Source organism: Chiloscyllium plagiosum, unplaced genomic scaffold (assembly GCF_037043375.1).
Source record: "Chiloscyllium plagiosum isolate Xiang-an unplaced genomic scaffold, Cpla_swu_hap1 HiC_scaffold_31, whole genome shotgun sequence".
Classification (NCBI taxonomy): domain Eukaryota; kingdom Metazoa; phylum Chordata; class Chondrichthyes; order Orectolobiformes; family Hemiscylliidae; genus Chiloscyllium; species Chiloscyllium plagiosum.
The window spans coordinates 64162296-64175107 of NW_028270169.1; the positions used below are offsets into that span (position 1 = coordinate 64162296).

Sequence of the window (12812 nt, forward strand, 5' to 3'; positions counted from 1 at the left end):
TTTAAAAAGGAACAACCAAAGTGAGACATCCTCTTTTTTTCAATCCTGCAATGTTACTTTCATAATCTCTTTTGGCATTTAAAATGTCAACACATGAAGATATTTTTGTGAAAATGACATGGTCATTAACATGCAAATACGGAGCAGAGTTCACCAAGGCTCCTCAGACAGCACCTTCCAAATCCACAATCAATTCCATCTTGAAGGGTAAGGGCATCAGATATGTGTAAAAACCACCACCTGCAAACTCGCCTCCAAACCATTCACCATCCTGACTTGGAAATGTATCGCCCTTCCTTCAGTGTTGCTGGGTCAAAATCCTAGGACGTCGTTGACAATTGACAACAGAATTGTGAGTACCAACACTAAATAGGCTCACCATCACCTTTTCAAGGACAATTAGGAATAGGAAATAAATTCTGGCCCAGTCAGCAACCTCTCACACATGAATGAAAAAAGTAGCCCTTCAAACTGTCTCTACCATTCAATAAGATCATGATCTATTTGTATTCTGAATTTTACATTCCCATCCATTCCTCAAACCCTTAGATTCCCTTGCCTAACTCAAACCCAACTACTTCTGATTGAAAAGTTGTCAAAGTTCCACCAGTTCCACTGCCTTGAGGCAGAGAGTTCAAAATCCCCAGAGAAAAAATATTCCCTCATCTCTGCCCTCAAAGGATGACACCTAATTTTTAAATAGTGTGCCTAGTTCTGGACTCACTCACAAGAGTTAACATCCTTTCCATGCCCAACTTGTCAAGACCATTTGGGACCATCTTATAAACTTCAATCCAATCCCCTCCTTGGTCTTCTGAACTCTGGTGAGTACAAGTCCAGCCTGTGCAATTTTTCTTCACAAGGCAATCCACACATTCCAGGTATCGATCTGGATTTCATCCAGAGATGAGCCTGGAGACAAGCTGTCTACTTCCAGCCAGCTCTGGACAAAGATGATTCTTAAAATTAAATTATGTAATTAGACATTAATGTTTTTACAGCTACCTCATCGCCACAATGCAAAACCTGATGGGGGAGGTAAAGTTACACTCCCCACAAGACCTTTCAAAGAGCCCACTGATATGGGCCATCAACACCTGAAACAACTGTTCTCATCAAATGACTGAAATCAGATCTGGTTGAATTGCTTAAAAATACAATTCTGGGATTCTCAGGCAGTAGGTCTGCTAGTTGAGTTAGGAGCTTGGATCAGACTCTCCATCTTTGGCTCCAGGTTGCCAAACTGCAAGGAAGCCCACACTTTGCCTGCAAGCAGGAAGATAACTCGATCCAGTTTACAAGGACACCTATCTCTAGGAAATTGTAACTCACATTAAATAATCTGGATATAAAAAAATCTCTCTCTTACACTGTCTAGTCTTCCTTAATTTCCCAAATGCTTGCATCTGGATATGATGTGGAGATGCTGGTGTTGGACTGAGATGGACAAAGTCAAAAATGACACAACACTGGGTTATAGTCCAACAGGTTTATTTGAAAACACAAGCTTTTGGAGCCTCATTCTTTCTTCAGGTGCTAGTGGCACACTGAGAGCTTGTGTTTTCAAATCAATCTGTTGGACTACAACCCGGCATCCTGTCATTTTTGACCGTGTCTGGACAGAATTACATGGGCGGCATGGTGGCACAGTGGTTAGCACTGTTGCTTCACAGCGCCAGAGACCCGGGTTCAATTCCTGCTTCAGGCAACTGACTGTGTGGAGTTAGCACATTCTCCCCGTGTCTGCGTGGGTTTCCTCTGGGTGCTCCGGTTTCCTCCCACAGTCCAAAAATGTGCAGGTTAGGTGAATTGGCCATGCTGAATTACCCGTAGTGTTAGGTGAAGGGGTAAAATGTAGGGGAATGGGTTTAGGTGGGTTGCGCTTTGGCGGGTCAATGTGGACTTGTTGGGCCGAAGAGCCTGTTTCCACACTGTAAGTAATCTAATCTAAACAGAGCCATTCCCCTGCAGTTTTGAATGCTGTGTTATTAAACCAGATCTTTGATTTCAATAAAGAATGGGAGATAAAAAGAAAAAGGGATCAATTCAACAATACCTCAGGCTTAAAAGAAGAGAAATATTTATAAAAACTGAAATGCATCGCCATTCCCTCCTTTGTCCTGACAGTAGGAATCCAAAACATTGTGGTCAAAGTAATGGTTCCAAAAGGGAAGAGTGTTCCAGCTAATTAATAAACAACTGGATCACCTTCACAATATCAACTGCAACTGGATAAGTAAAGTTACCTTCCCCAGAAACAGTGTAGGTGGCAAGGTGTTTTTTTTTTAAACATCACCTGCATTTGGCCATGGCTTTGTCTTCTCCATCATGGTAAACAGCGTGTCTGAGATATCAGAGAAGAGATCATCAAAATCACAGAGAATTGGCTCCCCCTCTTCCATAGCTATTGAATCCTTGAGAGTTTCACTTGACCATTTCTGCACATTCTTTGTAATGATATCCTGCTAAAAAGCACACACACATCAACAGCTTGTGAGTTTGACACTTTCAGTTCCTAAGGTTTAAAATATTGTAAGATTACCAATGGTAAGATTAGCAAAATGTACAAAAACAGATCATAATAAATATCTTGAGTATTGCTCAAGAACACACAATCATTGAAGTTTTTTGGCTTGCACTCATTGGGACAATTTGCAAGAATAGCAAATCAAAGGGAAAACCTACATCTGTGTTTCATGAGAGAAAAACGCTGATTGGTTAGCAAACAAGCAGACTCCAATTGAAAGAGGTGTTGCCACTAATGCTTATTGACTGCAAACAGCCAGGCTTTAATTACATTTTAAATTAGTTTAACTCCAATTAGTCACAGCACTGCCCTAAGAAATGAACCAATGAATGGAACCGATGGAACTGACACAAGCTCAGCACGTGTACATATTCTGTCTGCAGAGAGCAGGGCTCTTGTATGTAGAGATTCTAATACATATGGGTGTGCCACATTGCAAGCCAAATTGACAATTCTAATTGGTTGTCACCATTAGTCTTCACACACTCAGGATTATCCAGCAAGAGATGCCCAACTGCAGAATCACATCTAATGTTGGACACTGCAATGTAAGCTTTGCAAGTTACAGTCAATGTGTTGCCTGTTACAAATAGCCAAAGGTAACTGATCCCCAAGTCTACATATCTGGCATCACACCAGCAGGTTATAGGGTCACAGAGTCACACAACATGGAAACAGACCCAGGTAAAAACAAGGGGAAAGGGAGGACTACAGATGCTGGAGATCAGAGCTGAAAATGTGTTGCTGGAAAAGCACAGCAAGTCAGGCAGCATCCAAGGAGCAGGAGAATTGACGTTTCGGGCATGAGCCCTTCTTCAGGAATTGACTGCAATGACTGCAGATGCTGGAAACCAGATTCTGGATTAGTGGTGCTGGAAGAGCACAGCAGTTCAGGAAGCATCCAAGGAGCAGTAAAATTGACGTTTCGGGCAAAAGCCCTTCATCAGGAATACAGGCAGAGAGCCTGAAGGGTGGAGAGATAAGTGAGAGGAGGGTGGGAGTGGGGAGAAAGTAGCATAGAGTACAATAGGTGAGTGGGGCAGGGTTGAAGGTGATAGGTCGGGGGGGGGGGGGTGGAGGGTGGAGTGGATAGGTGGAAAAGAAGATAGGCAGGTAGAGGAAATGTGCAGTTCTGGTCGCCAAATTTGAGGAAAGACATTCTGGCTATTGAGGGAGTGCAGCGTAGGTTCACGAGGTCAATTCCTGGAATGGCGGGACTACCTTACGCTGAAAGACTGGAGCGACAGGGCTTGTATACCCTTGAGTTTAGAAGACTGAGAGTGGATCTGATTGAGACAGATAAGATTATTAAAGGATTGGACACTCTGGAGGCAGGAAACATGTTTCTGCTGATGGGTGAGTGCCGAACCAGAGGACACAGCATAAAAATACGGGAACCATTTAGGACAGAGATGAGGAGAAACTTCTTCACCCAGAGAGTGGTGGGTGTGTGGAATGCTCTTCCCCAGAGGGCAGTGGAGGCCCAGTCTCTGGATTCATTTAAGAAAGAGTTGGATAGAGCTCTCAAGGATAGTGGAATCAAGGGTTATGGAGATAAGGCAGGAATAGGATACTGATTAAGGATGATCAGCCATGATCACATTGAATGGTGGTGCAGGCTCAAAGGGCAGAATGGCCTACTCCTGCACCTATTGTCTATTGTCTACGTGTGACTCCACTTTTGAGGAGCTATGAACCTGCACTCCAAGATCTCTTTGTTCAGCAACACTGCCCAGGACCTTACTATTAACTGTATAAGTCCTGCCCTTATTTGCCTTTCCAAAATGCAGCACCTCACATTTATCTAAATTAAACTCCACCTGCCACTTCTCAGTCCATTGGCCCATCTGGTCCAGATCCCATTGTACTCTGAGGTAATCTTCTTCACTGTCCACTACACCTCCAATTTTGGTGTCATCTGCAAACTTACTAGCCATACCTCCTATGTTCACGTCCAAATCATTTATATAAATGATGAAAAGTAGTGGACCCAGCACCGATTCTTGTAACACACCGCTGGTCACAGGCCTTCAGTCTGAAAAGCGACTCCTGATCCCCACTGTCTTCCTTCAAGCCATTTCTATATCCAAATGGCTAGTTCTCACTGTACTACGAGATCTAACCTTGCTCACCAGTCTCCCATGGGGAACCTTGTCGAATGCCTTATTGAAGTCCATACAAATCACGTCCACCACTCTGCCCTCATCAGTCCTCTTGGTTATTTCTTCAAAAAACTCAATCAAGTTAGTGAGACACAATTTCCCACACAGAAAGCCATGTTGACTATCTCTCATCAGCCCATGTCTTTTCAAAAACATACAAATCCTATCCCTCAGGATTTCCCTCCAACAACGTGTCCACCACTGATGTCAGGCTCATTGGTCTATAATTCCCTGATTTTTCCTTGCCACCTTTCTTAAAAAATGGCACTACTTTAGCCAACCTCCAGACTTCCAGCACCTCAGTTGGCACAATGGCTCAGTGGTTGGCACGATGGCTCAGTGTTAGCATTGCTGCCTCACAGTGCCAGAGACCTGGGTTCAATTCCCACCTCGGATGACTATCTGTGTGGAGTTTACTAATTCTCCCAGTGTCTGCGTGGGTTTCCTCTGGGTGCTCTGGTTTCCTCCCACAATCCAAAGATGTGCAGATCAGGTGAACTGGCCATGCTAAATTGCCCATAATGTGAGGTGCATTAGTCAGGGGTAAGTATAGGGTCTGAGTGGGTTACTTTTCAGAGGGTCGGTGTGGACTTGTTGGGCCGAGGGGCCTGTCTCCACACTGTAAGGATTCTAATTTCAATTCCAGCTGGTCAGTGGCTATTGATGGTACAAATATCTCAGCAAGGGGCCCACCAATCACTTCCCTAGCTTTTCACAGGGTTCCAAGGTACATCTGATCAGCTCCTGGGGATTTATCCATCTTTATGCATTTTAAGACATCCAGCACCTCCTCCTCTCTAATATGGACATTTTCAAGATGTTGCTATTTATTTCCCCATGTTGTCTATCTTCCATAATCTTCTCCACAGTCTCCTCCATCTCCTACAGTTCCATATATAGGGTTGTTTGTTTGTTCTTGCTCATTCTCTCCCAAGTTATCTTTTTGTCCTTAATGTATTTACAGAATCCCTTTGGATTCTCCTTAACCCAAACTAAACAACTCCCACTTGTCTGCATTTGGCCCATTCCAAAACTTTCCTATTCATGTACCTGTCAAATCTCTTTTAACTGTTGTAAATGTACCTGCATCTACCACTTCGCCTGGCAGTTCATTCAATGTACGTACCACCCTCTGTATAAAAAGGTATGCCTCAGGTCCCTTTTAAATCTTCCTCCACTCACCTTAAAAATATTGCCCCTTAGTTTTGAACTCCCCCACTCGAGGCAAAAGATCTTTGGTATTCACCTTATCTATGCTCCTCATGATTTTATACACTTCTATGAGGTCACCTCTCAACCACCTATTCTCCAGGGAAAAAAGTCCCAGCCTATCCTGATAACTCAAATCCTCTCGTCCCAGCAACATCCTAGTAAATCTCCAAGTAGATAATATCCTTCCTATAACAGAGTAAGCAGAACTATACTCAGTATTCCAAAAGTGGCCTCACCAACATTCTGTACAACCTTAACATGATGTCCTAAATCCTATATCCAATGGTCTGAGCAATGAAGATAAGCATGCTAAACACCTTCACCACCCTATCTACCTACAACGCAACTTTCAATGAACTAAGAACCTGAACCCCTAGGTTCCTTTATTCGACAACACCACGCAGGGCACTACTATTAACTGTCTAAGTCCTGCCCTTGTTTGTTTTATCAAAATGCAATACTTCGCATTTATCCAAATTAAACTCCCACTCATCAAGTTATTGATCCAACTGATCAAGATCCCTTTGTAATCTTAGATAACCTTTTTCACTGTCCACTATATCACTAATTTTGGTGTCATCCACAAACTTACTAACCATGCCTCCTATATTCTCATCCAAATCATTTATATAAATGATCTCTTCAAAACACCACTAGTCATAGTCCTCCACTCTGAAAAATAACCTTCCACCACCCGGTCTCCTACGATCAAGCCAATTTTGTATCCAACTGGCAAGTTCTCACTGAATCTCATGTGATCTAACTTTATTAATTATTCTGGAATGTGGAACCATGTCAAAGACTTTGCTGAAGTCCATGGTACACAACATCCATCTATCTACCTTGATAAAAACTCAATTAAGTTTGAGAGACAAGTTTCCATGTACAAAGCTATGCTGACTATCCCTAATCAGTCTTTGCCTCTCCAAAAGCATGTAAATATTGTCTCTCAGAATTATACTTGTACATAAGATTCTTATAGACAAGAATGAATGTGTACACAAACTGCATTCTCCATGGCAGTACCTCTGTTGGAAAACACCTATTAACAAATCAGTAGAGATTGGTTCCCCCTTGAATTGGTACTCTTGTGAAAATCCTGATAAATGCAAGTGTCACACTTCAGCAATCATCAAGTAACAAATCATTCATTTTAATAACACATACCTGAAATATGTGAAAAAAGTATATAAATAAATGCAAATATAAATAGTAAACATTTATAGATATTTATAAAGATAAAGAGACAACAAAGTGATCCTTGCTCCTGTGCAAAGCAACTCTGAGGAACCAATAATGGAAAATAAGGAGAAATAAGGAGATACATTATACATTGTGCACTGGCCTCCACTCGAGAGGATACCATAAGACCATCAGACACAGGAGCAGAAATTAAGCCATTCAATCAGGGCTGAAAAGTTTCTCAACCCCATTCTTCCACTTTCTCCCCGTAACCCTTGATTCCCTTGAAAATCAATAATCAATCTATCTCTGTCTTAAATATACCCAATGACTTGGGCTCCATAGCCTTCAGTGGCAATGAATTCCATAGATTCACCACACTCTGGCTGAAGAAGTTTCTCCTTAACTCCGTTAAGAACAACAAATAAAAAAAATTTACAGCGCCGATCCAAACCTGTCACCATTTTTTCTCAGAATTGGTATCCCTTTGCTCCCTGCCCATTCATGTATCTGTCTAGATACATGAACCTATTGTGCCCACCTCTACCACTTCTGCTGGCAACATGTTCCAGGCACCCACCACCCTCTGCATAAAGAACTTTCCATGTACATCTCCCCCAAACTCCCCCACCCCTCACTGAGAACTCGCGACCCTTAGTAATTGAGTCCCACTCTGGGAAAAAGCTTCTTGCTATCCACCTTGTCTATACCTCTCATGATTTTGTAGGCTTCAATCAGGTCCCCCCTCAACTTCAGTCTTTCTAATTAAAATAATCCTAATCTACTCAACCTCTCCTCATAGCTCGTGCCCTCCATACAAGGCAACATCCTGTTGAACCACCACTGCACCCTCTCCGAAGCATCCACATCCTTTTGGTAATGTGGTGACCAGAACGGTACGCAGTATTCCAAATGTGGCCAAATCAAAGTCTTATACAACTGTAACATGACACACCAATTGTTGTGCTCAGTACCCCGTCCGGTGAAGGAAAACATGCCGTATGCCTTATTGGCCACACAGGTCAGGGACCTGCGTTGCCAACTTCAGGGAACAATGAACTGAACACCAGATCTCTCTGTACATCAATTTTCCCTGGAACTTTTCCATTTACTGCATAGTTTGCTCTTGAATTGGATCTTCCAAAATGCATCACCTCTCATTTGCCTGGATTGAACTCCATCTACAATCTCTCTGCCCAACTCTCCAATCTACTTATATGCTGCTGTTTTCTAAAAGGTTTTGCTCTAAGGCTGTGTCCTCAGGTCGTCATCTCTCCTACCAATGGAAACATCTTCCTAACATCCAATCTGTCCAGGCCATTCAGTATTCTGTAAGTTTCAATTCGATACCATCCCCCCCCAACCCCTCCCCCCATCCTTCTGAACTCCATCCCGTATAAACCCAGAGTCCTCAAACATTCCTTATGTGTTAAGCTTTTCACACCTGGGACCACTCTTGTGAACCTCCACTGCCAGTACATCCTTCCTGAGATATGGTGCCCTAAACTGTGCACAATACTCCAAATGTGGCCTGACCACAGCTTCATGGAGCCTCAGAAGTACACCCCTACTTTTATATTCAAGCCCTCTCAAAACAAATGGCAACATTGCATTTGCCTTTCTACCTACACCTATTGGTTACTCTTCACCCCTCCACCCCCATCCTTTCTTTTGCATATAACCCAACATATTCCTAGCTACCATTAGTTCTGAGGAAGGGTCACCCAACCAGAAACATTAACTCTGATTTCTCTTCACAGATGCTGCCAAAACATGTTAAGCTTTTCCAGCAACTTCTGTTTTTAAGGGAGAGATTGTTGTCTTCACACTATGCCACTAAGCTCTCTATCTCTTTCCTGCACTCTGTCTTGTGGTGGTTTAAGAACTGACCCACTATGGTGGTGTCATCGACAAACTCATAAATGGAGTGAAAGCAGAATTTGGCCACGCAGTTGTAAGGGTATAATGAGTATAGTAAGGGGCTGAGTATGAAACCTTGCAGAGCACCGGTATTGAGGTTTATCATAAAGAAGGTGTTGTCACTTATCCTTACTGTTTGCAGTCTGCAGATCAGCAAGTCAAGGATCCAGTTGTAGATGGGGAGCAGAGTTCTAGGGCCCAGAGTGTGGAAATGAGCTTGGTTGGAATTATGGTGTTGAAAGCAGAGCTAAAGTCAATACATAGGAGCCTGACATGGATGACCTTGTTATCCAGTTGTGCCAGATGAGTGTAAGGCCAAGGAGATGGCATCTGCCATAGACCTGTTGTGACAGTAGGCGAATTGCAGTGGATCCAGGCAATCTGGATCAGCCTAAATGTGTAGATAATACAAGGATAGGTAGGAAAGTAGGTTATAAAGAGAACATAAGGGTTCTACAAAAGGCTAGGTTAAGTAAATGGGCAAAGTTATGGCAAATGGAGTATAACTTGGGGAAAATGTGAAATCATCCATTTTAGCAGGGAGCATAAAAAGCATATGATGTAAACGGTGAGGCATTGCAGAGCTCTATGATGCATGGGAATCTGGATGTACGAGTGCATGAATCACAGAAGGTGTATACGCTGGTACAGCTAGTAACTAGGAAAATTAATACTTACTGTGAGAGAACTGAATACAGAAATAGGGAGGTTTTACTTCTGCTACACAGGGCACTGTTGAGACTTCATCTGAGCACTATGCATAGTATTGGTGACCCTATACAAGGAAGGATGGAAATACATTGGAAGAAATTCAGAGAAGGTTTACCAGGCTGATATCTGTAATTCGAGGACTGTTGAAAGAGCAAAGGTTGAAATGGCTACGTTTGTATCTGCTGGAATTCAGAAACTAAGAAGTTACTTGATTGATCCATGTAAGATCCTGAGAGGTCTTGACAGGTTGGATGTGGAGAGGCTGTTTTCTCTTTTGGGAGATTCCAGAACCCATGGGTCACTGTTTGAAAATCAGAGGTCGCCCACTTAACACATAGGTTAGGTGATACTTTTTGGCAGTGAGAGGGTCTGTGGAATAGACTGTCAATTCAGAGACCCAGGTAATAGTCTGAGGATCCGGGTTCAAATCCTGACACAGCAGGTTGAATTCAACAAAAGAATCTGGAATTAAGAGCAGAATGATGACCATGAATCCATTGCCAATTGTTGGAAGAACCCATCTGGGTCACTATTGAACTTTAGGGAAGGAAACTGCCGTCCTTTCCTGCTCTGACTCCAGAACCATAGCAATCTGGTTGACTCTTAACTGCCCTCTGGACAATTAGAAATGGGGAATAAATGTCTGTTTAGTCAGTTACACCTTCATCCTGTCAATGAATTCTTTTGAAAAAAAGAGGCTTTATAGATTTAGATAGATCCTTGTTAATCAAGGGTGAAAGGTTATCGGGATGAGGCAGGTATGTGGATTTGAGATCATTGGCAGATCAGTCATGATTTTATTGAACAGCAGAGCAGGCTCAAGGGGATAAATGGGCCACTTCTGCTCCTCATTCAGATGGTCAGAGATTTTTTTTTCCCTTTGATCTGATTACTTCAGCTTCCTTAGTTAATCACTTAGGTCCTCCTCTAAGAACAAGCTGCTCCAAATAACACTACCAAAGGCATTCTACTTGTTTCTTATCAAGGGCACTATTGCCAATCTGATTTTTTGAGTTTATATTTAGAGTTAAATCAGCCACGATTATCATTATCTCTTTACCACAACCATTTCGTATTTCTTATTGCACACTTTGTTCGAGATTGTGGTGACTGTTTGGGGTCTCTGGATCATTCCTCTAAAGAGTGACTATTTTCCCCAACTATTCCACATCTCCACCCAAACTGATTCTACATCCTGAACCGACATCACCTTTGATCAAGAGATACTCCCTGACTCTACGTAGCTTCCTGTGATTTTTGAGTATACATATATGTAAAACATTGTCAGCTCACGGCCATGTCTCCATGATAGCTAATGGATCATATTTATTCAAAAACATACTTGACCTCATTCTTACTAATCTGTGGTTGCACATGCATCTGTTCATGAAAGTACTGGTCAGACTGTCCACTGTGCAGTTCTTGTGGAGACAAAGTCCTGCCTTGACATTGAGAATACGCTACATATCACTTTGTAAAATGGGACAAACTTCAAACAGATCTGGCAACTCAAGACCAGGAATAAGTGAGGCATTGTGGGCCATCAACATCAACAGTGTTGTAACTCCAGCACAATCTGTATTCTCATTGCCCAGCACATCCCCTACTCAAAATGGAGAGCTGTGACCAGTGATGTCCCACAGGGATCACGCTGGGACCACTGTTGTTTGTGATATATACATAATGATTTGCAGGAAGGTGCAGGTTGTCTCAGTAGTAAGTTTGCAGATGACACTAAGATTGGTGGAGTAGCAGATAGTGAAGGGGACTGTCAGAGAATGCAGCAGCATATAGATAGATTGGTGAATTGGGCAGAGAAATAGCAGATGGAGTTTAATCCAGGCAAATGCAAGGTGATGTATTTTGGAAAATCTGGTTCAAGAGCGAACTATACAGTAAATGGAAAAGTCCAGGAGAAAATTGATGTACAGAGAGATCTGGGTATTCAGGTCCTTTGTATCCTGAAGGTGGCAATGCAGATTGATAGAGTGATCAAGAGGACATACAGCATGCTTTCCTTCATCGGATGGGACATTGAGTACAAAAGATGGCAGGTCATGGTACAGTTGTATAAGACTTTGCTTTGGCCACATTTGGAATACTGCGTACAGTTCTGGTCACCACATTCCCAAAAGGATGTGGATGCTTTGGAAAGGATGCAGAAGAGGTTCACCAGGATGTTGCCTGGTATGGAGGGCGCCAGCTATGACGAGGTTCAGTAGATTAGGATTATTTTCATTAGAAAGACAAGGTTGAGGGAGGACCAGATTGAAATCTACAAAATGTTGAGAGGTAATAGACAGGTTGGATAGCAAGAAGCCTTTTCCCATAGTGGAGGTCTCAATTACAAGGAGCCACGCGTTCAAGGTGAAGGGGAAATGTTTAGGGGAGATATATGTGGAAAGTTCATTACGCAGAGGGTGGTGGGTGCCTGGAACGTATTGCCAGCGGAGGCAGTAGATGCAGGTACGATAGCATCATTTAAGTTGTATCTAATCAGATACATGAATGGGCTGGGATCAAAGGGATACAGATCCTTAGAAAATAGGTGACAGATTTAGATAGAGGATCTGGATCAGCGCAGACTTGGAGAGTTGAAGGGCCTGCTCCTGTGCTGTAATTTTCTTTGTTCTCTGTTCAACCACTACCATCAAGCTGGAGTATCAATCTCGGTTGAATAGAGAGTGCAGGAGAAGATGCCAGGAGCAGCACAGGCATGCTTCAAACTGAGGTGTCAACCTGGTGAAGCTACCAAATAGACTACTTGGTGCCAAACAGCATAAGCAACAAGTGGTAGAGAGAATCCATAAGCTTTTTTAACTCTGATCTCCAGCATCTGCAGTCCTCACTTTCTCTGAAGTGATAGAGACAGCTAAGCAATCGCACAACCCAACAGCTCAGATTTAAGCTCTCCAGTCATTAATGGTGGACAATTAGACAACTCATTTGAGGATGAGGTTCTACAGATGTCCCCATCCTCAATGATAGGACAGTCCAAAACATCAGTGCAAAACATAAGGCTGAAGCATTCATAACAATCTTCAGCCAGAAGTGCTCAGTGAATGATCCATCTCAGCTTCCTCCAGTGGTCCCCATCA

At 42.8% G+C, this 12812-nt stretch overlaps 1 protein-coding gene across 1 annotated transcript in view; it reads right to left on the reverse strand.

The window, feature by feature from the left end:
* The window catches only part of mlxipl (MLX interacting protein like), a 240718-nt gene that overhangs the window by 173152 nt on the left and 54754 nt on the right, over positions 1 to 12812 (reverse strand). Inside the window, exon 6 of the mRNA XM_087977196.1 lies at positions 2297 to 2465. Coding sequence (XP_087833322.1) covers positions 2297 to 2465 — 169 coding nt within the window. The remainder of the gene's footprint in view (positions 1 to 2296; positions 2466 to 12812) is intronic.